At 43.9% G+C, this 24,645-nt stretch overlaps 1 protein-coding gene across 2 annotated transcripts; it reads left to right on the top strand.

Moving 5' to 3' along the window:
• The first annotated feature begins 159 nt into the window (after window positions 1-159).
• DEPDC4 (DEP domain containing 4) lies at window positions 160-22,566 on the top strand. 2 transcript variants are annotated; one of them, XM_069973053.1, is made up of 9 exons: window positions 160-342; window positions 6,835-7,225; window positions 8,089-8,237; window positions 8,353-8,533; window positions 16,527-16,753; window positions 19,400-19,542; window positions 20,080-20,205; window positions 20,601-20,679; window positions 21,488-22,566. In XM_069973053.1, the coding sequence occupies exons 1-9, from the start codon at window positions 273-275 to the stop codon at window positions 21,667-21,669; spliced, it is 1,548 nt and encodes a 515-aa protein (XP_069829154.1). In that variant the 5' UTR covers window positions 160-272; the 3' UTR covers window positions 21,670-22,566. The 2 variants fall into 2 exon arrangements, with proteins under 2 accessions (XP_069829154.1, XP_069829163.1); XM_069973062.1 differs by having other exon boundaries at window positions 20,141-20,205; window positions 21,488-21,573.
• Window positions 22,567-24,645: the final 2,079 nt, after the last annotated feature.

Genomic DNA, 24,645 nt, shown 5'->3' with positions numbered 1-24,645 from the left:
CCAAGCTTTTTTTATTTTCACAAAAGTGTCATATATAGCCATCCTAATATTCAGACTCTGAGTAATATAATAAACAAAACAATACAAAGCCCGGCTGTGCGCAGACTCAGTCCAGCTACTGTTGTCCTTGCCAGAATTAAAAATGGCTGCTGCAGGAGAGGTTACGTCTATGTGACGTGTACGACTTGGCCACCCACCACAAAGAGATCCCGCTTGGAAGGTCAGCGTCACGTGACGTGCGGCGGTGGCGGCAGGTGACCTCAGCAGGTTGGATGGCGGCAGATTTGACTCCCAGGTTCCGTAGGATCCGCAGTATGGGAGAGCTCAGAGCTCGGAGGAGAGGTAACTGAGTCTGCAGCCTTATAGCAGTACATGCAGCAGCTAGTGTGTACAGTAGTATTCCCTGAGCTGTCACTCCCCAGCTGTTGTGTAACTCCCAGCATGCCCTGACAGCTCTGGACAGGATCACTGCACTATATAGACATTTTATTGGATTTTACAAGGTATCTAAGATTTAAAGGGATTCTGTCAGATATCTGTGTATGTAAATGGTCAAACGACTAATGAAATAGTATGCTATACCATATATAATGCTATACCATTGATCCCATCTTTTGATCTGACCATTAAATCATTGTTAATCCTTTGCAAATCTTTTGCTGTATGTGCACATTGTTCCTTTGGTATTATGATGTTTGAATACTAGAGTATTGCTACTGTAAATAATGGTATTACGCTGAATGATTTTAGGCCATTTGCAATAGTTTATCATTAATTGGAAAAAACAAGATATTGCTTGATAAATCCATAAGGCTGCATTCACACGTCCTGTTAATAACGGGCCCTGCGGACGTCATAGAGTGTTCCCCCACTTGGCATGATATATCAATATCATGCTGGCAGCGAAGAAAATGTTGGAATCTCTGCGGCGCTGTAGTGACAGAGCATGGCCAGTGCCATGGAGATTCCCGCTGCCGGCATGATATGCAGCATATCAGGATCTTGGAAAAGCCCTTCTGACACTTTGTACTGGAAAAGTGAAACATTTTTTGTGCCATCTGAAAGGACAAATAAGGTAGCTTGTGTCTGAAAGGACAAATAAGGTAGCTTGTGTCTCCTTGACCTAACAGCTATCTAACAGTGTCAACAGTGTCAAAACCTGAATTGCACACAATACTGTATGTGAACATAGCTTTAAAATGTAACTATCATTCTTCGCTAGCGGCAGTATATGCTCTCAAAATCCTGCCACTGCGATCCCTGTTCAGGCACACACTAGAGATGGAATTCTTCCAGCAGCGTTGTTGTATACAATGCAGCCAACAGTACTGCCAGAAGAATTCCAGCTCTGGCATGCACCTATAAATAAACTGCATCTTCATTTTATTTTGCAATTTTCAATGTCTTTCTTGGACAGTGCTGAATAGAAGTACCCTGTTTTTTTATTGTTTTGTTTTTTTCTGTTATTTATCTCTCACTGGCCCCAATTGGGAGCATCCTGTTTGTGGTACAATCAGCTTTAGCAGCCCAAATACATCCTAGCCATATCTGACTCTCCGCTGTTCCATGGACCACCAAAACATTGGTACCCCAACGGACAGGGAGGGGTGATATGTACAAAGCCCTAGGGGCAACAAGGTGAGCATCCTACATTTCCATACCATCTGTCCAGTGTTTAAAGGTATCACACGAGGCGGCGGGCCTTTCTTCTCTTTCTTTTTATTGGCATGCACCTGAACAGGAATTGCAGCAGCAGGATTTTGGTAGTGTATCCTGCCCCTAGCGAAGAATGATAGTTACATTTAAAATCTATGTTCACACGCTGAATAAACAACGGCCATTTTGTGTAAACGGCCATTGTTTAACATGGTTGATCATGGTTGTTAATTCCGGCCTTAGGCTGGGTTCACACACAGTATGTTTCAGTCAGTATTTTGAACCTCAACCAGGAGTGGACTGAAAACACAGAAAGGATCTGTTCACACAATGTTGAAATTGAGTGGATGGCCGCCATATAACAGTAAATAACTGCACTTATTTCAATATAACAGCCGTTGTATAACAGCAAATATTTGCCATTAAATAGCGGCCATCCACTCAATTTCAACATTGTGTGGACAGATCCTTTCTGTGTTTTCAATCCACTTCTGGTTTTGGTTGCAATATGAGAACCAAAATACTGACTGAAATATACTGTGTGTGAACCGAGCCTTAGGTAGTATTAAACAATGGCCGCTCACGCAGAACAGCTGTTGCTCTTACAGCCTGTGAACATAGCCTAAAGGGGTATTATGAGTTAAAATACTTATTCCCTATCCACAGGGTAGGGAATAAGAGGTAACTCCCCAGGCACACAATCTTGAGAACGGTGCTTTAAGTCTTTGCTTTGAATTGAGTCGTAAGTGGCACATGCACGTCACGTTTTATTCATTGTCTATGGTGCTGTTGAAGAAAGCCAAGAAGAGCTTTTGGCTATCTCTGGCAGCCCCATGGGCAGTGAATGGCACAGAGGTTTGCATGTGCAATTTGCTGCTCCATTCAAAACAAAGACTTGGAACCTTTTTTCTCTCCTCACCTTCACGACGGCACCACAGGAGTTAACTCATGCCCTAGGGACAGGAAAAGCACAAACACGAGAGGTTAAAAGCCCCTCCCCTTCCTGCTAGCACCAGTGCTTTTCCTGTCCCTGTAGGGCAGGCACGAGGGATGGAGGATACACAAGAGGTGTGATCTATTGGAGATGAGTTGTTTGCTGGGGTTAGCATGTGGAAGCTAGTTCCTATTCAGCAGACCTTTCAGGCCTCATCACTGATGATTAACAAAACCTGGGAAGAATGGGATTTAGACACCCAGGTGGTTAGAGTTACTAGCAATCACCTTGCCATTTGTAGGCTCTTCAACTGAGGCCAGGAGGATTTGTACAAGTCTTATAGACTGTTACTTTTCTCTTGTGAGAGATGTTGCTGCTACATGTGTTCTTGTGCAGTACATATGGGAATCAATCAGAGACGACCATCAAAATAAATAAATATATATATATATACAGGTTCCCTCGGGCAGTGATGGTCCATATGGTTGCCAGGAATTGGGTTCTACCTTTTCTGCCATTAGTCACAAAAAAAATAAAAAATCTGACAAAGGATCTGACAATCCCATTCTATGCAAGGTCTTCAGTTTGCCCTTTATAGTATCTGGGAAATTCTTCTGTTCTAATAGACCTTCAGTAGTTAAGAAGTATGGGTTCAATGTAGCACCATAGAATTCAGGAGCATTATAGGAGAGATGTCTATTGACCTCTCCCAAGGCCTCCCAGGACTACACCAGGTCACTATCCTGGAGGTGGGGGGAGATTCTGGAGTTCAGGAGGCTTGGATGTGTGTCACCCAAGTCAGCTGGATCCTGGACGTTATTCTCCAGGACTTCAATATAGTCATCTTCTCCCCCCAAATGTTTCCTAGTCCACCTACCTTCTCAGCTCCTTTAATCAGGACTCTTCTACAGGGTCTAGAAGCTGATAAAGCCCTGTGTTGTGACCTCTGTCCCAGTGCCAGAGTTAGAGAAGGGGCACTTTTCAGCTATTCCTTATTTAGTAACTGAACGGAACATACAGGCTTAGTATAAACCTGGAACCCATCAAAATTTATCTGATACAGAGGATTCAAGATGGAATCCATGTAGTCTACTACTCAACTTAATCTATAGGATGCTATGAGGGCGTTAATCGACTTAAAGAGATGCTTCTACTATGTTTCAACTCTTGTCTTTAGTAGTAGTTTGCATGGGCAGTTGTGTCCAGCATTATCAATGCAGTGCTCTCTCCTTCGGGATTCATCAGCCCTTTTGCATCTTCTTTAGTTTATGGGGAAGTTGATTCCCTACCTTCATCGGTTTGGGATAAATATTCCGCCTGTCTGGTTGAGTTTTCTTCTTTTGACAGATTCCACATAGATGCTGTTCAGAAAATAACGACAGCCAGTGGTGATCTTTATTCCTGGGGGTGTCCGATAACAATCAGCAATCGGATCTCAACCCAGACACCCAAAATATATTTGGGGATCCTCCGAATTCCTAGGTAATAATGTCCTCTCTCCCCTCAGATTGGGTATCTCTGGTGGAGAAGACTAGACTGTTCCCAATGTAGGAGGCCTGGTTACACTTGAGGACTATGTCCATTTGGAATCCATGACTACTTATTCTTCAGTGACACCTTAGAATCAGACTCATTCTAGATTCTTACTGTAATAAACCAATAGACTTGTCATTCTGAATCAGGCACAGGTATCCTTTTCTCCACAGGTCTGGTGGTCTCTATATGTTGGCCTACATGGCTTACTTGAAGATGGGGTTATCTTTGTATCCCTCTTCCTAAAATAAGATTAGTCTCAGACGTTGGCCAGTTGCTGCTATCTCCAAGGACAGCAGCAAGGTCTTCAGGCCTTAAAGAGCTGCAGGCAGTCGGGTGCCTTACAGCAGGCGAATAATATCTGGAATCTAACAATTCACATTTTATTGGACAACAGTACCGCTGTGGCACATCTGAGACACCAGGATAGTGCAGAGCAGAATCCACTTCAATCCATTCAGATTGGATCTTCACCTAGGGGAGCGACATATTTATCCCCAACAGCCACATATCTTACAATTCACATGGTTTATCTTAGCAGTCAATCCATTTTCATGAGTGAAGGGTGTCTCAAGGAGGAAGGTCCAGATTTTATCCCTCAATTGGGTCTGCCTCTGATTTGTTCGCAGATTTATCAGAACAAGGAGGTATAGAAGTTCTTTCCAAGCGATGTTCCAGTGGCGGTGGATGTACTTGAACAGCCTTGATTTTCAGTCTTGTATACAATCCTTTATCTTTTGGCTCTTTCCTGGGACACTACAGGAAATCCTAACAGTGGAAATAGCTGTAAGGGTACAAACCCACACACTGTATAAGCAGCGTATTTACTGCTGCGATACGCAGCAAATACGCAGCAAACACGCAGCAAATACGCAGCAAAAACGCAGCAGATTATATCTAAATAACTGAACACAGCATCAAATCTGTACCAACAAATCTGCTGCGTATTTGCTGCGTATTTGTTGCGTATCTGCTGTGTATACGGTGTGTGGGTTTGTACCCTTAGAAGGTAGTCAGGCCTTGTACGAAGACTGGTCCTGGAGCCTCTGGGCTCTTCAACTTTTGGATTTGAGCCTTAGCCTTCTACTTCTTCAGGGACCAGTTCCGTCCGGATCTGTCAAGACTCAAGATGTCGACCTGAATCCTGAGTCTATGTTTAGGAGCAGAGGCCTCTCTGAGGCTGTAATTCCTACAGTCTAGGAAAATGAGGCCATTCTCTTCTAGGATATATCAGAAGGTCTCAAGTCGGCCACTCTTAAGGTGCATGTTGCAACCTTATCCGCTATTTATTGTTATATGATATATCATCTGCTATTACTCATTATATCATATATCATTGTTATTTATCATTATATCATATATCTGCTATTAATCATTATATGATACATCATCTGCTATTTATCATTATCATATATCATTTGCAATTAATCATTGTATCCATATATCTGCTATTTATCATTATATTTATCATGAATCATAGATGTGTTTAGAACTTATGAGGAACGCTTTTAAACAGGAATCCTACTTTTAATCGACATTTCCTTTGGGATTTTAACTTTTGTACTTGAAGACCTTAATCGTCTTCCTTCCAAACCTATTTGGAGTACAGTCTCAAGTTCCTGTTCTACAAGACAGCCATCCTGTGACCATAGTCTTAGATAAGACGAATCGGAGACCCGCACACCGATTATCCGTGACTCTTACTGTCTTTTCCAGAGGGACAAAATAGTGTCACACCGATCCCGATTTGTTTCCGTGGTAGTTTCATCTTTCTTGGTCTTATGATCATTCTGTATCAACTCCAAAGATGATTAAGGATGGAAGTTTTATTCCTGGACCGTAGGGAAACTGTAATATAGTTCCTGGAATCCTGTAACACCTGGATTGATCTTCATTCAATTCCAGAGGAAGAATATACTGAAGAGATTTCCAGCAATTTGTAGCTGGTGGAATCCGGAATGCTGTATGGAAGCGTAGGTATAGGACTTACCTTTACCTTTTATTGATCAAGGCCCTTTCATTCAGGGCTGCGTTCACTTCTTGGGGGGAGAAGGCTTACACATCTTTAGATCAGATTGCAGAGCTATCACCTGGTCTACTACTATTGCCATGCATCGTGGTTGGCAGTTTCAGCTCAGTGAAGACCTGGTTTGGTAAGAAAGGTCTTCAGGCTGTGGCCCCGCCCTAGGGGAAATTGTTGGTATTTCTCCTGTGGTGCCGTCGTGAAGGTGAGGAGAGAAAATAGTATTAGTCTTACCGGTAAGACGTTTCCTCCGAAACCTTCACGACGGCACCAACATCCCTCCCTATATTGTATTGTTGAATATAATACTAACGTGGTGCTCAGAAATTGTTATAATGCACTGGTGCTAGCAGGAAGGGGAGGGGCTTTTAACCTCTCGTGTTTGTGCTTTTCCTGTCCCTAGGGCATGAGTTAAGTATTATATTCAACAATACAATATAGGGAGGGATGTTGGTGCCGTCGTGAAGGTTTCAGAGAAAACGTCTTACCGGTAAGACTAATACTATTTTTTTTCGAGATCCCAGGGCATCCCAGTGGTTAAATCTGACAGCTTATTTCTATTCTGTGAATAGGAAATAAGTGTTTTAACTCAGAATCCCCCTTTAACATAGTTTTAACGCTTATAACAAGTGCACTTTGTAGACTTTTGCATTCAGCTATCCTTGCTTCTGTTATCTCCCTGTTGCAGGCTACACAGGTCCCTTCCAGGCAACACACTTGTGGAACAGTATTATCCAGGCACTGAAAACCCAAGTAGAAGTAAAGAACAGACGTCAGCACCTACGGACATACCCAAACTGCTTTACAGGCTCTGATGCTGTGGACGTTGTCCTTTGTCGTCTGATGCAGAATATGTATTTAAGCAGCTATGATATTTCACGTACTAAAGGAGTGCAACTGTGCCAGGCCCTCATGGACCACAAAATCTTTGAACCCGTTGGTGCTAAAATTTTTAAGACTGAAGCTGAGCTGGCCTTTGAGGATAGTAATAGTCATTTCTATAGGTTTTTAGAACCCAGAGGTACTGCTGAATGCTCCCCAGGTGAGAAGAGCTTTGGTAAAGAGAAGAGGCGCTCCAGGTTGGTATTTGTGTCTGTCTGCTCTTCTTATCACTGCCATGTATCACCAGTGTAGGACAAAAACTTGAGATGTCAAAAGTTTTGATCGGTCCGGGTCTGAGTGATCGTAAGAGCAGGGAGAAGACTCTCTCGGCTGTGTGTCACATGATGAGTTGGCTCCTAATGTAAGTCTATGGAGCCCAACTTTTTTTTTTTCTTTATATTTTCTGACACCGAATAGGCAGTGAAAGGGGAAGTGATCGGATCAAGGAGGCCGTGTTGAACTTCAGTATGCATGCCTCTTCCCCCATCCCTCTCTTCTTTGACTTATTAAAGGGCATGGTTCAGTGCAGGAACATGAGCTCTGAATGTCAATCAATTAACACAGGGAGGGGTGGGAGAGGGAGCAGGCATGCCTCCTGGGGCTCAACACTGCCTCGATCACCTTCCAGCTCTAAGCATGATCTAGAACTGACAGTATACCTTTAAGGCAACATTGCGTGGCTTTTGATTGGGAAAATTGCATGGTTTCTCCATAAAAACCACATGGTTTGGGGCCATGTGAATATTCATTTATTGTTATTTTATAGGAAATATTAGCTATGTACAGCTTTCTTTATACCATTATTACTGTCTATAAAGTCTATATAGTGAGTAAAAGCAGTCATCAAGGAGGTTGTCATCAAACACAATGAGGCTGCTAGTAGTATGGCGGGGAAACTATAAGGGATTTGCTGCCCCTTGATAGCTATTGTACAGTATAGTTTCTGGATAGACTCTTATATATGTTGCCTCACGTATGTATTAATTTACCCTGCACCTTTATGTGGACTGCATGGCTCTGAGTACTAGATGCATGTTTTCCTCTAATGTTACTAATATAGGACTGGACATGTTGTAACAATCTGTAATCCATCTGCTCTGGATACGGCAGATGAGAAGTTAAGTCAGCTACTGCACTGTATCTGTGACATTCCCAATGCACATCTAAACCAGGACCTTGGTAAACCATCCAGCAACCCCTCTCCTAAAGGTAACTTCTGCCAGGTGGCATGTGCACCTCCTTCTGTGTCTTCACCTAGTAGTAATCTTCTATTTAGGTTGATATTTATTCATTCCAGCATGTAATTGTTTTATCCTATCCTTAGATGTTGAGAATGTGTGGAAACAGCAGGTGATGGTTCGGCTTCTTCAGCTGATTCACATTCCTGTCTTGGAGGGCATCTTGGACTCCCCGGTTAAGGCAGATTACAAGAAGCATTTTGCTGACTTAATTGTTTCCAACACGTTTGTGGACAGAGAAATTCTACAGACTCTAAATTTGCCCAAGTAAGTATTTAGAAATATCCAATAATTAAATGTATGGTCACTTCTAGTAAAACTACAATTAATTATTATTATACAATTAATTAATTAAGTATTGCATGAATAGCAGCTCCCTAAAATAGACTTGTTTTATTTGACCTCTTTAACCCCTTAAGGACAGAGCCTGAAATAGCCTTAATGACAGAGACAAATTTTATGAATATGACCAGTGTCACTTTATTCATTAATAACTTCGGGATGCTTTTACCTATTCGGCTGATTCTGAGATTGTTTTCTCGTGACATATTGTACTTTACATTTCTGGTAAATTGGAGTCAATACTCATAACGAATCTTTATGAAAAAACCCCAAATGTGAAAAAATGTGAAAAGATGCATTTTTCCAACTTTTAAACTTTTTTGCTTATACAGAAAGTGGTTATACCTAGGGCTGGGCGGTATACCGCAAAAATACCGATACCGTCACTGGCGTCGGTTAACCGACCTCAACTTAGCCAGGACGGTATCTGCGGTAATTTTGTGTTTCCCAGAGAGCTTCTGCACGCAGTTGCGGCCCGGCGTGAGCGCTGCACGTTATGTGCAGGGACGCCGGAATCAGAGCGGGAGGTGGAGGAGCAGCAGGGCCCAGGTGAGAATGGCCGCCCCCGGCACCCGTCCAGTCTGAGCGCCCGCCCTCCCCCTGTCCCATCCGGCGTCCCTGCACACACAGGACATTAACGTGCAGCGCTCGCCGGGAGGGGGAGTTGGGGGACCGGCACCAGTCCTGTCCGAGCGCCCTTCTCCTCCGGCCGGCGAGCGCTGCACGTTAATGTCCTGTGTGTGCAGGGACGCCGGTGTGCGCGCGGGAAGTGGAGGAGCAGCAGGGTCCAGGGGAGAATGTTCCTGAGTGCACAGCCCTTCCCCCGTCCCGCCGATCCTGTCCCGTCCGGCGTCCCTGCACACACAGGACATTAACATGTGCAGCGCTCACCGGCCGGAGGAGAAGGGCGCTCGGACAGGACTGGTGCCGGTCCCCCCCCCCCCCTCCTCCCGGCGAGCGCTGCACATTAATGTCATGTGTGTGCAGGGACGCCGGTCATATCTCAAGGTGGAGGAGCATATGCATGCAGCTCCCTGTATACCCATCCACCCCTGCCCGCCCCCCTGTGTACCCAGCCACCCCTGCCCGCCCCCCTGTGTACCCATCCACCCCTGCCCGCCCCCCTGTGTACCCAGCCACCCCTGCCCGCCCCCCTGTGTACCCAGCCACCCCTTCCCGCTCCCCTGTGTACCCAGCCACCCCTGCCTGCTCCCCTGTGTACCCAGCCACCCCTGCCCGCTCCCCTGTGTACCCAGCCACCCCTGCCCGCCCCCCTGGGTACCCATCCACCCCTGCCCGCCCCCCTGGGTACCCATCCACCCCTGCCCGCTCCCCTGTGTACCCATCCACCCCTGCCCGCCCCCCTGTGTACCCATCCACCCCTGCCGGCCCCCCTGTGTACCCATCCACCCCTGCCGGCCCCCCTGTGTACCCATCCACCCCTGCGGGCCCACCTGTGTACCCATCCACCCCTGCGGGCCCACCTGTGTACCCATACACCCCTGTCCGCTCCCCTGTGTACCCATCCACCCTTGCCGGCCCCCCTGTGTACCCATCCACCCTTGCCGGCCCCCCTGTGTACCCATCCACCCTTGCCGGCCCCCCTGTGTACCCATCCACCCTTGCCGGCCCCCCTGTGTACCCATCCACCCTTGCCGGCCCCCCTGTGTACCCATCCACCCCTGCCCACCTCCCCGTAGAGGAGATAGATAGATAGGGAAGAGATAGATAGGAGATAGATAGATAGATAGATAGGAGATAGATAGATAGGAGATAGATAGATAGGAGATGGATAGATAGATAGATAGATAAATAGATAGGGAATAGATAGATATAGATAAAGCAGCAAGAGTCCGCAGCACACCAGCATGTAGTGAAGAGTGGTTCATTCCATCAAATAAGGTGCAGGATACGACGTTTCAATTCACTCCAGAATCATTTTCAAGCATGCTTATCTCTTCACTATATGCTGGTGTGCTGCGGACTCTTGCTGCTTTGTATTTTGGGATCCCCTGCCAAAGGCCTTTCTGTGTTCAGCACCCTCTACTTCAGCCTTGGATGTGCGTCTGTCACGAACGATAGATCGATATCTTTACAGCGTGTCAGTGCAGTGCCATCTACAGCCCCCTATAATGTACGTCCCTGTACTGTCACCTGTATATACTATATACCCATCATATATACTCTGGGTACCTATAGTACATAGCTATATACCTGTATATACACGTCCTGTAGTGTGCACATAGCTGTATACCTGTATATACACGTCCTGTAGTGTGCACATAGCTGTATACCTGTATATACATGTCCTGTAGTGTTTTTAACTTTATTGAAACAAACTATCCCCAGTTTGGCACGGCCGAGTGGGTGTGGCTTGTAAAAGGGGTGTGGCTTACAAAGGGGGCGTGTCATAGTTATCGTCCAATTATCGTTACCGCAGCTACATATGTGATAAACCGCGATGTTGATTTAGGCCAATATCGCCCAGCCCTAGTTATACCACATAAATTATATATTAAATAGCATTAGCAACATGTCTACTTTATGTTGGTGGCATTTATTAAACGATCTTTCATTTTTTTTAAACAATAGGAAGCTTAAAACATTAGCAGCAAATTTCCAAATTTTCAGTAAAATTTGAAAATCAGATATTTTTAAAGACCTGTTCAGGTTTAAAGTGTATTTGAGGGGCCTGTATGTTAGAAAGCCCCACAAAGCACCCCATTTTAGAAACTGCACCCCCCACACTCTGCAAAAGCATATCCAGAAAGTGTTTTAACCCTTTAGGGGAGTCACAGAAATAAAAGCCAAGTGTGTAAGAAATTTGAAAATTTTAATTTTCTGTGCAGAGATTTTATTGTAATCCAATATTTTTCATAATTATAAACCTATTACCAGAGAGATGCACCCCAATAATTATTGCCCCGTTTCTGCAGTTTATAGAAATACCCCATATGTGGCCCTATTGCGCTATCTGACGCAACCGCAAGCCTCAGATATAAAGGAGCGCCTAGTGAATTTCAATGCCTCCGTTATATTTGGTCATTTTTGACTGTACCACTTCAGGTTGGCAGAGGCTCTGGGGTGCCAAAACCTAAAAAAACCCTAAAGGGACACCATTTAGAAAACTGCACCCCTCAAGGAATGTAACAAGGGGTGCGGTGAGCATCTGGACCCCACAGGTGCTTCACAGATTTTCCGAACAATATGGCGTGAAAAAAGAAAAATTTATTTTTTACACTAAAACGTTGTTCTAGCCTTCAATTTTTCATTTTCTTAAAGGGATTAGAGAAAAAAAAAGACACAAAATGTGTAGCGCAGTTTCTCCCGAGTACGGAAATACCCCACATGTGGCGATAGAGTGCCAAGGGGGCGCAGGACGAGCCTCCAAAGGGAAGGAGCGCCAATTGGCTTTTGGAAGCTGAATTTCACTGGAAAGGATTTCAAGGGCCATGTCGCATTTACAGAGCCCTCGTGCTGCCAAGACACTGGAAACCCCCCACAAGTGACCCCATTCTGGAAACTACACCCCTCAAGGAATCTAACAAGGGGTGCAGTGAGCATATGGACCCCACTGGTGATGGGCACAAATGTGGAACAATGTGACGTGAAAGGGAAAATTTTCATTTTTTCACTTTCATGGCACAAATGTGCCCGTCATCAAGGGGTCCATATCCTCACTGCACCCCTTGTTAGATTCCCTGAGGGGTGCAGTTTCCAGAATGGGGTCACTTGTGGGGGGTTTCCAGTGTTTTGGCAGCACGAGGGCTCTGTAAATGCGACATGGCTTTCATCATCCATTCTAGCCAAATCCAACCTTCAAAATCCAAATGGCGCTCCTTCCCTTCGGAGGCTTGCCCTGCGCCCACATGGCGCTTTATGTCCACATTTGGGGTATTTACGGACTCGGGGGAAATTACTCTACACATTTAGTGTTTTTTTTTATCTTTTAGCCCCTTGTGAAAATGAAAAAATCATGACAAGATTAATGATTTAGAGTAAAAATTTTACAAAAATTACACTAAATGTTGGTGTAGCCTTGATTTTTTTCCATTTCCACAAGGGGTTAAAAAAGAAAATGAACACAAAACGTGTAGGGTAGTTTCCCCTGAGTAAGAAAATACCCCACATGTGGGCATAATGTGCCATATGGGCACAGGGCAAGCCGCCAAAGGGACAGAGCGCCATTTAGAGGCTGGAATGGAGGATGGAGGCCATGTCGCATTTACAAAGCTCCTGTGCTGCCAGGACAGTAAAAAAAACCCACAAGTGACCCCATTCTGGAAACTACACCCCATAAGGAATCTAACAAGGGGTGCAGTGAGGATATGGACCCCACTGGTGACGGGCACTTACGTAGAACATGTGCCGAGAAAATAAAAATACCATATTTTTTTTTCATTTTCACGTCCCAAATGTGGCCGTCACCAGGGGGCCATATCCCCGCTGCCCCCCTTGTTAGATTCCTTATGGGGTGTAGTTTCCAGAATGGGGTCACTTGTGGGGGGTTTCTACTGTCCTGGCCGCACAGAGGCTTTGTAATTGCATCATGGCATCCTCTAATGGGAATGGCGGCCATATCTATTTAGCTGGGGAAAAGGGACAATTCTAATTTATTTGGGGGTATTAGGCCAATTATTAGTTTATAAGGTTGGAAATGACAGGTGTCCATCAAATTCAACCTGTGTTGACCCAGAGGAAGGCAAAAAACACTCGTGAGGCAGAAGACAGTAGCCTCATCACAGGGGAAAAATTCCTTCCCGACTCCATAATGGCGATCAGAATAATCCCCGGATCAACGTGACCCCTGAAATAGGAATAAGGGAAGGAATTTAGATAATTTAGAACTCCAATGATGTGTGGTACGCCTTGAAGCGATCCAGTATGCAAAGGCCGGGGGGGATCAGGACAGGTGTCACACTGGAAAATGGTGTCCTTCCTGATCCCCCTGTTACGCCACACTCTGCACTTCTTCTGGGGTCTCCTGTTTTCCAGTGTGGGGGACGTCACCTGGAAAATGTTGTCCTGGTGCGATACGGGGTCCCTCATATCCAGAAGCGCTGGGGCCGCTCCATGGCTGCTAAATATTAGGGCGATGGACGATGGAATCCGCCTGTGCATAGAATGGGTGCCAGCTGCGGAATGCACAAAGGGTTATCCTTCGCCATTCCGCAGTGTACACGTACCCTAAATCTGTAAGTGTACACAGAGGTACGCTCACAGAGTTTGTAGAATTTCACGCCATACCGTCATCTCTTATTGGGACGGTACTGGCGGAAAAGACGTGTCTGGGGGGCAGCGTACACTACTCTACCCCCAGACACGTCACTGGATGATGAGGATGAATCGAGGAAAGAAGGATCCCCCCATTCATCCTCACTGGCTGTTTCGGTGTCTGAGGCAATAATAGCGCATGCGTCCGACGCCGAAAACACCCTGGGGGTCATCTTTATACGGGGACTAGTATATGGGGTATGTAGTGGTGTAGTGTCAAACTTTATTCAATGTAGTGTGGTGTAATGTAGTGTTTTTTACGTGGTTTTTTTTTACAGTAAGTATAAAAAAAACCTACGCCAACAAAGGAGTTGCTGATAAATGCCGCACTTATGTGCGGCACTTATCAGCAGACCGTGGCAGTAGGATATAGAAAAAAAACACCCTACGCCAAAAAGGAGGAGTTGCTGATTAGCAGCGCACTTTCGTGCGATGCTGATCAACACTCAGCGGCGATAGGATGCGGAAAATAGAAGAAAAAAAAATTGGGAAAAAAAACAAAACTTTTTCTACATTCTGAACATCCCTGTAGCTGCTAAGTGTATTACACATCAGCCGCTAGGGGGCAGCAGAGCGCAAAATCCGGAAAAAGACGAGGCTGGAGCCGAAAATAGCCGAAAAGAGCCGAAGACCGAATGAGAAGACGGAGGACGCTGCGAACCCGGAAGACACCGATCAGGACCCCGGGACAGGTGAGTAATGTACAAATACCTGCTCTGGACCCAGAGCAGGTATTTACTATTTTGGGGGACTCTGATCGCCGTGAACGGCCGGCCGGTACCGGCCGGCCGTTCACGGCGATCGGGCCGGTGGCACCGTGACCACCATTACTTTTTACAGTAATGGCGGTCGGTGCCGTCCTCGGACAGCACCGACTGCCATTTTTTTCCGGGTCATCGGGTCATCGATGACCCGGAAAGGTTTCGATCGCCGCTATTGGCTGATCTGAATTGATCAGCCAATAGCGGCAATCGTAAGCACGGGGGGTGTTAACCACCCCCCGTGCCGAGAAGCTAAGATGGCCTGCTATGATTTATAGCAGGCCATCTTCCCCGATCGCTGTGTGCGAACACGCAGCGATCGGGGAAACATCGAACGTAAATTTACGCCCTGATGCGTTACGTACCAGGGCGCGAGGGCGTAAATTTACGCCCGATGTCGTTAAGGGGTTAAAGAGTCACTGTTGTGTGTGTGTGTGTGTGTGTGTGTGTATTTATTTATTTATTTATTTTTTGCAGAAATCAATAGTCCAGGCAATTTAATAAACTTTGTAATTGGGTTTATTAGGCAAATATGCCATTATCTGCATTCAAAAAGACTTTCCCCAGGTCCCCCCTCCCTCCTCTTTTTCATTCACTGCAAATTATCAGGAAATGGTGTCTTGTTGCATCAGACATGCCCCTGTCTGTTGAATGGAGGAGGAAGGAGGGAGATTAGTGGGCAGCAGAGAACAAAGGGTTACACAGCGAGAGCTGCATGAAAGCCCCTATTCAGAGATGAGAGAGGTCAGTGCTGACTTAAGAGGAGATAGCCCACTTATTTAGCTGTAAATTAACTCTTTGTTGTCCTGTTTTGGTGCCTCATCTCATTCTACCCCTCCCCTCTCCATAGACAACCATTAAGACAGGGGGGAGAGCATCAAACTGCTTTTTCATGATAAAAATGCATTTTTCAGCTAATAAACCCAATTGCAAAGTTACTATTGATTTCTAAAAAAAAAATTAAAAGACAGCGACACTTTAAAGCATACGTGTCACAGAGACGCAGGGTTTTTTTCTGTGTTCAGGCAGTGACTGATCAGGAAAACGAGTGGGGTGAGACACCCTCTCTCTCCACTGTCTGTTTGAGCAAAGCAGCTCCATAGATTTACAATATGTGGCCACCTCTGTCATGTGACATTAACCCAGAAGAGAACACTTGCCCGCTCTGGGTTCAGCACCACTGCCACCTCAGTGGTTATGTGCATTCATACTCGAATGTTATTGCTAAAGCTAGTGACTCTTTGGCGTGTCCCATGCTAAGGGTATGGGAACATCATAAGTCAGCAGTGGCATTGGACTGGGAGTTTGTGGGGTAACTATGTAAGTATGTTTGTTTTTTCATCTGTTGCGATGCTCACTGGATCACCACTTCTTGTTCCCATCTTGACATAAAGGAAATGCCCACTCAGCTGATCACTGGCTGCCGTGATGATCCACCTCTGGTTGCCAGTGACTGGCTTATTGGGCATTTTTTCTATGTTAGGGCAGGATCAGGAAGTTGTGATCAGTAGAAACCTGGTGAGCATGGGAATAATAGCTGAGGATCAGTGAGTTAAATGGCCAGGAGTAGAGATTACTGTAGTGACTGCATGGACAGAGCCTCTGAGACTGTGACATTAGAGTACGTTAAGGTCCGCCAACCACCTCAGCATCGATGATATTTGAACGAGCCAAGATGCAGTAAGCAGTTAATGTGCTCACTTCATCAGCGTTAAAGATGTAATAATAGAATGGCAGGGCTTTAACAATCTCTGATTCCCTGCCATTTGCTCTGCCAATTTATAAGTGTTATTCAGGGTTCTGCTTACAACAGCCTTTAGTCTGCCCACAGACCAGCAGGCTGTCATATTAACAGCATTAAGCAATATGGTTTCTATTTTCAGGTTGGACGGGTGGCTTGCTGCAGCAGTGGAGTGTTTGGAGTATTTTCCTGATGAACAGATTGTGATGTTGAGTCAGCAGTTATCGCACATTAATGGAAATAGGGAAAATCCAGACCTGCACAAGAAGATGCTTTTTGATGTTATTGCTAAATATTATTCCCAGGAAAGAGATCCATTTTTGGACTGCCGAATGGTTCAAATTCTATCGGGAATTGTTGAACTTCTGGGTGAGGACCACCAATATTCATTTAATTAGCATGGAGCATATTGTTATGTTCTCAGTAGTAGTGATGTCACGATACCAGAATTTTGAGTTCGATACCGATACTAACTTTTTTATTTCGATACTCAATACCAGTTCGATACTTAGTAAAGTATAAAAAACCAAAACAAAATACAGTGATAGAAATATAATACCCCTTCACTATTACAGTGATACCAATTTTTGGACTATTTTTATTTTATTGCGTTAAAAATAAAGTTAGTGATATCTGTCTAAGACAGCTCTGCTGCATCAGCTATCACTAAGACAGCTCTGCTGCATCAGCTATCACTAAGACAGCTCTGCTGCATCAGCTATCACTAAGACAGCTCTGCTGCATCAGCTATCACTAAGACAGCTCTGCTGCATCAGCTATCACTAAGACAGCTCTGCTGCATCAGCTATCACTAAGACAGCTCTGCTGCATCAGATACCTTGACTGCCCACACAGCTGCTATCTGCACCAATTACCAAGATTGCAGAGGAAGAGGAGGTTACACAGGATCCCACACACACTAGAGCCAGAGCAAGGCCGACCCCCCCCCCCCCCTTGTCACCCCCCACATCACTGATGTCTGCTCCTCACAGCCCCGGCCACCTCCCCCACCTGCCAGCCGGCTGGATCCTCACATGTGCTGCACATCCACCCGCCTCCTCCGTCCTCCTCTCCGGGACCTCCCGCTCTCAGTCTTCTCTCCCAGCCGCCCAGACCTCTGTGCAGCTCCAGCTCCGCTGCATAAATCATTTCCCTGATAACAGAGTCTGGCCGAGCCGGACTCTATTATCAGAGAGACACCGGCAGCGGGGGTCTGTTACACACAGTAGCCGACCCCTGCTGCATACAGAGTGGTTAGATGCCGCTGTCAGTGTGACAGCCGCATCTTCACAGTAAGTGCCTGCTATTTGAAAATAGCGCCGCCCGGAGCGGAGGGAGAGCTGCACAGCGGAGGTGACCGCAGGGGGCAGGGAGAGGCATACAGAGGCGCTATCTGAGCACCGGCCGTGTTCTCTGCACTGTACTTTATGTTAAGCTGCACTATTATGCAGCGTAACATGAAGTATCGATACCAGGAAATCCTGGTATTGAATAGTTTTTTTGCCCGAAATATCGATAGTAGTATCGATATTTCGGTGCATCGTGCATCCCTACTCAGTAGTGAGTGAGCATGCTTGATCAAGCACCAAGAGGTGCGCCGGTTACAGCAATACTCATTAGAACCCTGGTGGTATGCCATCAATTAAACTCTGGTGGTTCTAATGCGTATTAAATAAACGTATGTTTGTTTTGTATTTATAAACCACGAGTTCAGGATGTTACCTTTTTGATGTAGTTAAGACACTGATGCATGAGTGTCTTAACTACATCAAAAAGGAAACATCCCACACTTGTGGTTGATAAATACAAAAAAAATTGTTTATTTAACGAATATACCAGTACAAGCATTAAAAAATATATATTTTCATACAACCTGGTCAGTGGCACCACACAGATTCTGATGGTGCTAACCATTTTTCAAAATCTGGTCTGTTGTCTATATATGCTAATGAAGTAGTGTGGTGCACTGGAGGCAGGCCCAGCACTTCCAGTGCACTAATGTCTCCTCCGATTTGTGACGTTCGTCGCAGCACGTCACCCAGGGGAAAAGATATCTGTGCACTGGGGGTACTGGGTTGCCTACAGTGCACCACAGTACTTCATTAGCATATATAGAAAACAGACAGATCTCAGGAACCAGGAGTTACCAGGTTAAATGCTAGAGCCTCCTATTCAATTCAATGCATTGCACTCAAGCATTGAGAAATGCTTAACTCGAGTAAGGAGCACCTGATAATTGTAGTGCTTGCACAACACTAGTTCTGAAATGAAAGCCAACCTCTAAGTTTCTGGCACATACGCTAAAATTTGTATTGCTGTATTTAACCAAAGGGTAACAAAAGAATATGCTTAAAGAAGATTATATGCACATTTTAAAGGAAGCAAGTTGATCTACTTTTGTTTTGTTTTTGGAGCATTGGAGGCAACTGTAAAACCTGGAGAAAGTCCACTGTACTGTTTGCTTATTTGGATGATGTGCACCTGTTTGATCTTTTGCTCTCTGGTTGCAATATAGTTTCTGCAGTTGCTCATTTTCCCACCTGATGGATACACACAGAGAGAATGCTCAGTAATAATCACTGTCACTAATTTGTTCACTACGGCGAGTACATAAAATGTCACTGTCCTTTTTCACACGTCATAGAGACATGTCAAGTTTTGATCAGTCGGGGTCTACAACATTGCTACAAGATTCCTCGTAAATTGCTACAAGAACAAGAGAAATACTTCACCTGGCTCGATCAAAACTTTTCAGGTCTTTGACATGTCAGAGGTGTTGATAAATGACAGTATCACTTTAAATAGAATGACTAATGTGGCTGCAACAAATTCTGTAAAAGAACCAGACTACTTACAGCACAAAGGACTGCAGTGTGCAAGAATGATGGATCGAATCTCAAAATTAGAAGCCATCAATAACAATTGCATGATATCTAGTTCTCACCTAGTAGAAGTGCTTTTAAGTCACTGTCATTTCATCTACTGCAGCTGCTATTTGAAGTGTTTTTGTTACAGAAAATGGAAAGCAAAGCCAAGCCCTGGAAGCCGTCCAGCTTTTCCTGAGATTGCTTATTCCACAAGCAAGAGAGGAGTTCCGTCGGTTAATCTTATTCATGACCGCAGCATCTGAAACTCATGCCTACCGGCTGCAGAAGCAGGTACAGCTAACATCTGGGCCTTAAATGCTCCTGTTTATTTTTGGCTAATACATGTATACATTGAGCCCCCATAGGCTTTTTTTTTTTTTTTTTTTACTCCTTAGACTAATAGAGGTAGAAAATTATTTTCCGAGCCAAAGGGGTACAGCACTTTGGAGCATTTGAACCTGTATTTTAGTGATGGGGCTTCCACCACCAGCAGAGCAGTTATTTCCTTACAGGCTGCCATGCAGCCAGTGCTTCCCATTGTTTAGGAGGTTGTCTGAACAGGGGACTTTTTTTACAATATACCCAGGGTAAAAATAATAAACAACACTTACCTCCCTTGGCCCCACTCCACTGCCAGTATCTTACCACTCTGTCCATGCTGTGCGGCTGCTTCTGGGGTCGTAACGTTGTAGGCCCATCCATCCAGTTGATGGCTGCCGTGGTGTCCCACCTTAGTCGCTGTCTTGGGGCCTTTTCCAATACTTTATTGCAATGTGAATAACAAAGATGTTATTGTAAAAATAATTCTTTTGTTGTATATTTTTTCAGTTTGAAAACAAAGTGATAATATTAAAAACATTCACGAAGGTTATTGTTCACAACCCCACAGTATCAAGAGGACAAAGTGAACAATTTACAATGTTTCTACTGGATCATTCAAGTGACCTCTTCAAGGTAAATTATAACAGTCTCCCACTTTTATTATTACCAAGTAAGAGTTCACTGACAGGGCTGTGCTGCTGAGGCTTTGGCTATCTGTATGATTCAGGACGACTGTAGAAGTAACCCCTGTGCAAACACAGTTTTAGCTATTTGTGGACATCCTAAAAATATATATATATATTTTTTTTTAAATGCCTCTTTGTCAATTGTTTGGGAAACATGTAAAGCTGTTAAGTTTTTGCGCATGTCTCAGTTTTGAGCAGAACTTTTGCAACTCGTTAAACGTTATGCCTCACTTGCCAAGTGGGCGGAGAGTGGTGTAAAGTAGGTGTGTGTGTAGGTATGGTCTCCTGCTGTGTGGATTTTCCCTCTACGCTAATGAAAATATATGGTTTGTTATTACACAGACACCCATGGAATTACTTGACCTTGTTAGTACAAAGCTGAGAAGTCTGCAGCATGGAGGAGATCCAGATGACCTTTCAGGTATTTTGTTGTTTCGCTACTTGTAAAGGAATTAAAGGCTAAAGCATTTCTGTCACAGAGGACACTTGAATTCCATGTGCAAAAGCAGCTGTTGCTGGAATTTCAAGTTGGCATGGAAACATCTTGCATGTCGTGAGTTCCATGCACGAGCCCTATTCTGACTATATAGGGCTTGTGCACAGAACTAACAAACACAAGGGAAGTTTCCACAGCTGCCTGAACTTCCAACATCTACACATGAGCAAAAGTCTCTGGCTTGGCTGTGTAGAGACATGTGCAGTCAGGATTTGACAGTGGCATGTGACTGGTTAAACTACCCAGAGCAGAGGATTCTCTACTCAGCATGGGTATAGTGAGAGCCTGGCTGCCAACATGGGAACATGTCATTAACTTATTCTGCTGTAAAAAGGCACATTGATCAGAATAAGGCACATTCGTGACCGCTGTAAAAAGGGATATTGGTGGTCACCAGCTGGTTACTGTCACTTAAAAAAAAAAAAAAAAGAAAACTTCTAATATGTTACACATGTTGAATTGGGTGTTTAAAACACCACTGCTCTTGAGGTAGAGTGAAGAGCATAGCCAAAAGCTTCTCTCCAGTCTTTTGCTGCTTTAGACAGATTTTATAGTAAGTCATACTGGTTTCATCTTGAAAACGAAAGTAATGCTTTACGCTCCAATGTATGCATGTGCTGTGGGTCCTACCTCTAATATAATGTACAGGTACGATTGTATTGATAAGTCTTACTATCTTTATAAAATGTAAGGATGTGCTGAAAACACCTGACAAAATGCTGTCCTGTGACAGGTTTTACATTTTGTCAACGGTTAACCATCCAAGAATATGAAACACAGAGGTATAGTTGTACAAGAATGGAGTTACAGCAGTTGATAAAGATGGTGGACAAGAGTTTTGTCATTCCTGAGAAGAAAAAGAAGAAATTAATGAAAGAATTCCAGAAATATCACCCTTCAACCTTCACCAACTAAGTTTTGACTGCCCTGCTTTGATCAACATCCTTTTGCACTACTAGTAGGTTGGTACATGCCCACTGATTTGCTTAAAAATTATAAAGTGGTTGTCAGGTGCTCAGAAGTGTTTGACATGTTTTGGATATGCTTCTAATACCTTAAATTAATGCAAGATATGAAACATGCATTTCTCTTTTTATATGGGTATTGCTCCAGCCATTACTACTGTTTTTAAACTTTAATTGCTGTATTTTCCAAGTGTTTGTGTAGAGAGACCTTTGTTTCTATTGTAGGAATTAGTCATTGTGTGTAGTAAACCCATCCCTTATACCAGGGGTAAGGAACCTTGGTACTACAACTCCCATCATGACTGGATAGCTAAAGCTGGAGAGCCAAGGTTTCCTACCATGCCTTATACGCTGTTCAGGCAGACTACAGAACAGGGCTCATCAGTTCACTAAAAGACACACCTCTCTGGGTACTTTGACCCTACCAGTGTCAGCCGTTAATGGGCAACAGGTTGCCTTCACTTTGGATAAGGGATGTGTATGATATTTATGTGAAATACTGTAAAAGAAAGTATCTTCAGCCATAGTTTAGTATATATTATAAATGCAGATAGATAACATTTACACAATGGTGCTATGTCCTAATCTGATGACTAGCGCATAACAGGACAGACGCGTCTTTGTTGCTTGCTAAGATAATTTATCTGCCTTTATCATATATCTGTAGTTCAAATGCCACTTAATAATATACTAATTTATTTTTGTTGCACATTGAAAGAGTCTATGTAGCTGTAGTAGTCTTATGTAGCTAATCATTTTCATGGGATAAGTGCAATTAATTCTGACACATACAGAGTATTAAGGTCAGTATTTTTAGCCCAAACTTGCAGTGTGAGGGTATGTGCACACTGAGGAAAAGGCGAGGAATTCAGCTTGAAATTCAGCTTGAAATTCCTCCCGTAAAAAATGTACAGAGCAAAGTCCCATTGTGTTCAATGGGTTTTCTGCTCTGTTGTTCACACTGCAGAATTTCCGAGCAGAATTTTCTGCTGTAGATCTGCTAGAGGAATCCTATAGAAGTCAATGGGGGGCTTAAATTCAGCTTGAATTCTGCCTGAAAACTTTCAGCTACAATTCCTCGAGAATTGCTCAGTGTGCAAGGGCCCTAAGGGTATATGCACACTGAGCAATTCTCGAGGAATTGAAGCAGAAAGTTTTCAGGCAGAATTCAAGCAGAATTTAAGCCCCCCATTGACTTCTATAGGATTCCTCTAGCAGATCTACAGCAGAAAATTCTGCTCGGAAATTCTGCAGTGTGAACAACAGAGCAGAAAACCCATTGAACACAATGGGACTTTGCTCTGTACATATTTTACGGGAGGAATTTCCTCCTGATATTCCTCACCTAATTCCTTGGCTTTTCCTCAGTGTGCACATACCCTAACAGACAGAAAAATAATAGAAAGATGTGCACTTTCTGGGTGTATGTAAAAATGCTGACCAAAATACTGTGTGGGAACATAGCTTATTTATGTAGGATTTTAAAAGCTACAAGATATGCCATAAATGTTTTGGTTGGGACCCGCATCTGTCTGGAGAATGTGGGCATGCCAGGTTTCAGTGGGCTAGTATGCTAAAAACAGCCAAGTAGGCAGTGCTATAAAAATGACATAACCCCTATTAAAGGAGTACTCTGGCATTTTTAAATTTTCTTTCAAATCAACTTGTGTCTGAAAGTTATATGGATTTGTAATTTACTTCTATTGAAAAATCAAGTCTTCCAGTACTTTTCAGCTATTGTATGTCCTGCATAAAGTGGTGTTTTCTTTTTAGTCTGACACAGTGCTCTCTGCTGCCACCTCTGTCCATGACAGGAACTGTCGAAGCAGTTCCTGTCGTGGACAGAGTTGGCAGCAGAGAGCAGTGTCAGACTAAAAAGAAAACACCACTTCATGCAGGACATACAATAGCTGAAAAGTACTGGAAGACTTGATTTTTCAATAGAAGTAAATTACAAATCCATATAACTTTCTGGATTCAGAAGTAATTTACAAATCTATAACTTTCTAAAACAAAAAACATTTAGCTGGAGTACCTGTTTAATGCGAGATACCTAACAGATTTTTATTATTCGGTCCCTTTCTGCATTTAAGGCCTGCCCAGCTATTCCCCCCCCCCCCCCCCCCCTTAGTCTCTAAGCGGCTTTGGGGGGTACTGCAATGTCTCGGCCGTACAGAGGCCATGCAGCTAGGGAAGTGTTAATTATTTTCACTCTCTCCCTCTGTATCCATATATAAAAACATGTCCCCTGCTTAGACAACGCCTTTAAAATGGCCACTGGAGGGCCATATTAAAAAGGTACCAGGTACCTCTGTGTAGGGTTGTCTTTGGTGTACTAACCTGCTGCTAGATTTTTTTTTTTAAATATACATAGTAAAATGAGGGAAACAAATTACAAAAATTCTTAAAGAATGCTTGATATAAGTAATTTTGTGATGAGACATTCCCTTTAATAAAAGAGGGTCTCCTACAAAACAAGCCAGAGCAGAGGGCTATCAAGGAGTGCCTCTCTCTCAGGCAGATCCAGTCTGTCTGTATAGCAAACTAGAAGCTGACAGACTGAAATCTCCAACATAATTAGTGGTTCTTGTTGTCATAAGTTGCTGGAGCACAGACTTAAAATATGAAAGACACTGGCAATAACAAACACCCTACTTTTGGGTTTTCTTTTAAAAATAATGGTAATAATCACACTTGGTACAACAAATTGTACACATTTAACTTTTGAAATATTAGACACCAGGATCATGGAAATTTTGCCACCATGTTGAGAGAACAATTTTTTTCCCTCTCTAGTTGATCGAGAAAAACATGCTATTGATGAAACTAACTTTCTTGTATTTGTTTCATGAAGCCAGAATGTGTTGTCTTTTCTACAGAATTAAAAAGCTGAGTGACCACTCTCTTAATCTGGTAATTCCATTAT

The sequence above is a fragment of the Dendropsophus ebraccatus genome, chromosome 1, assembly GCF_027789765.1.
Source record: "Dendropsophus ebraccatus isolate aDenEbr1 chromosome 1, aDenEbr1.pat, whole genome shotgun sequence".
Lineage (NCBI taxonomy): Eukaryota > Metazoa > Chordata > Amphibia > Anura > Hylidae > Dendropsophus > Dendropsophus ebraccatus.
Note: the sequence above shows the minus strand (reverse complement) of the source record. Positions and strands in the feature narration are given on the sequence as shown.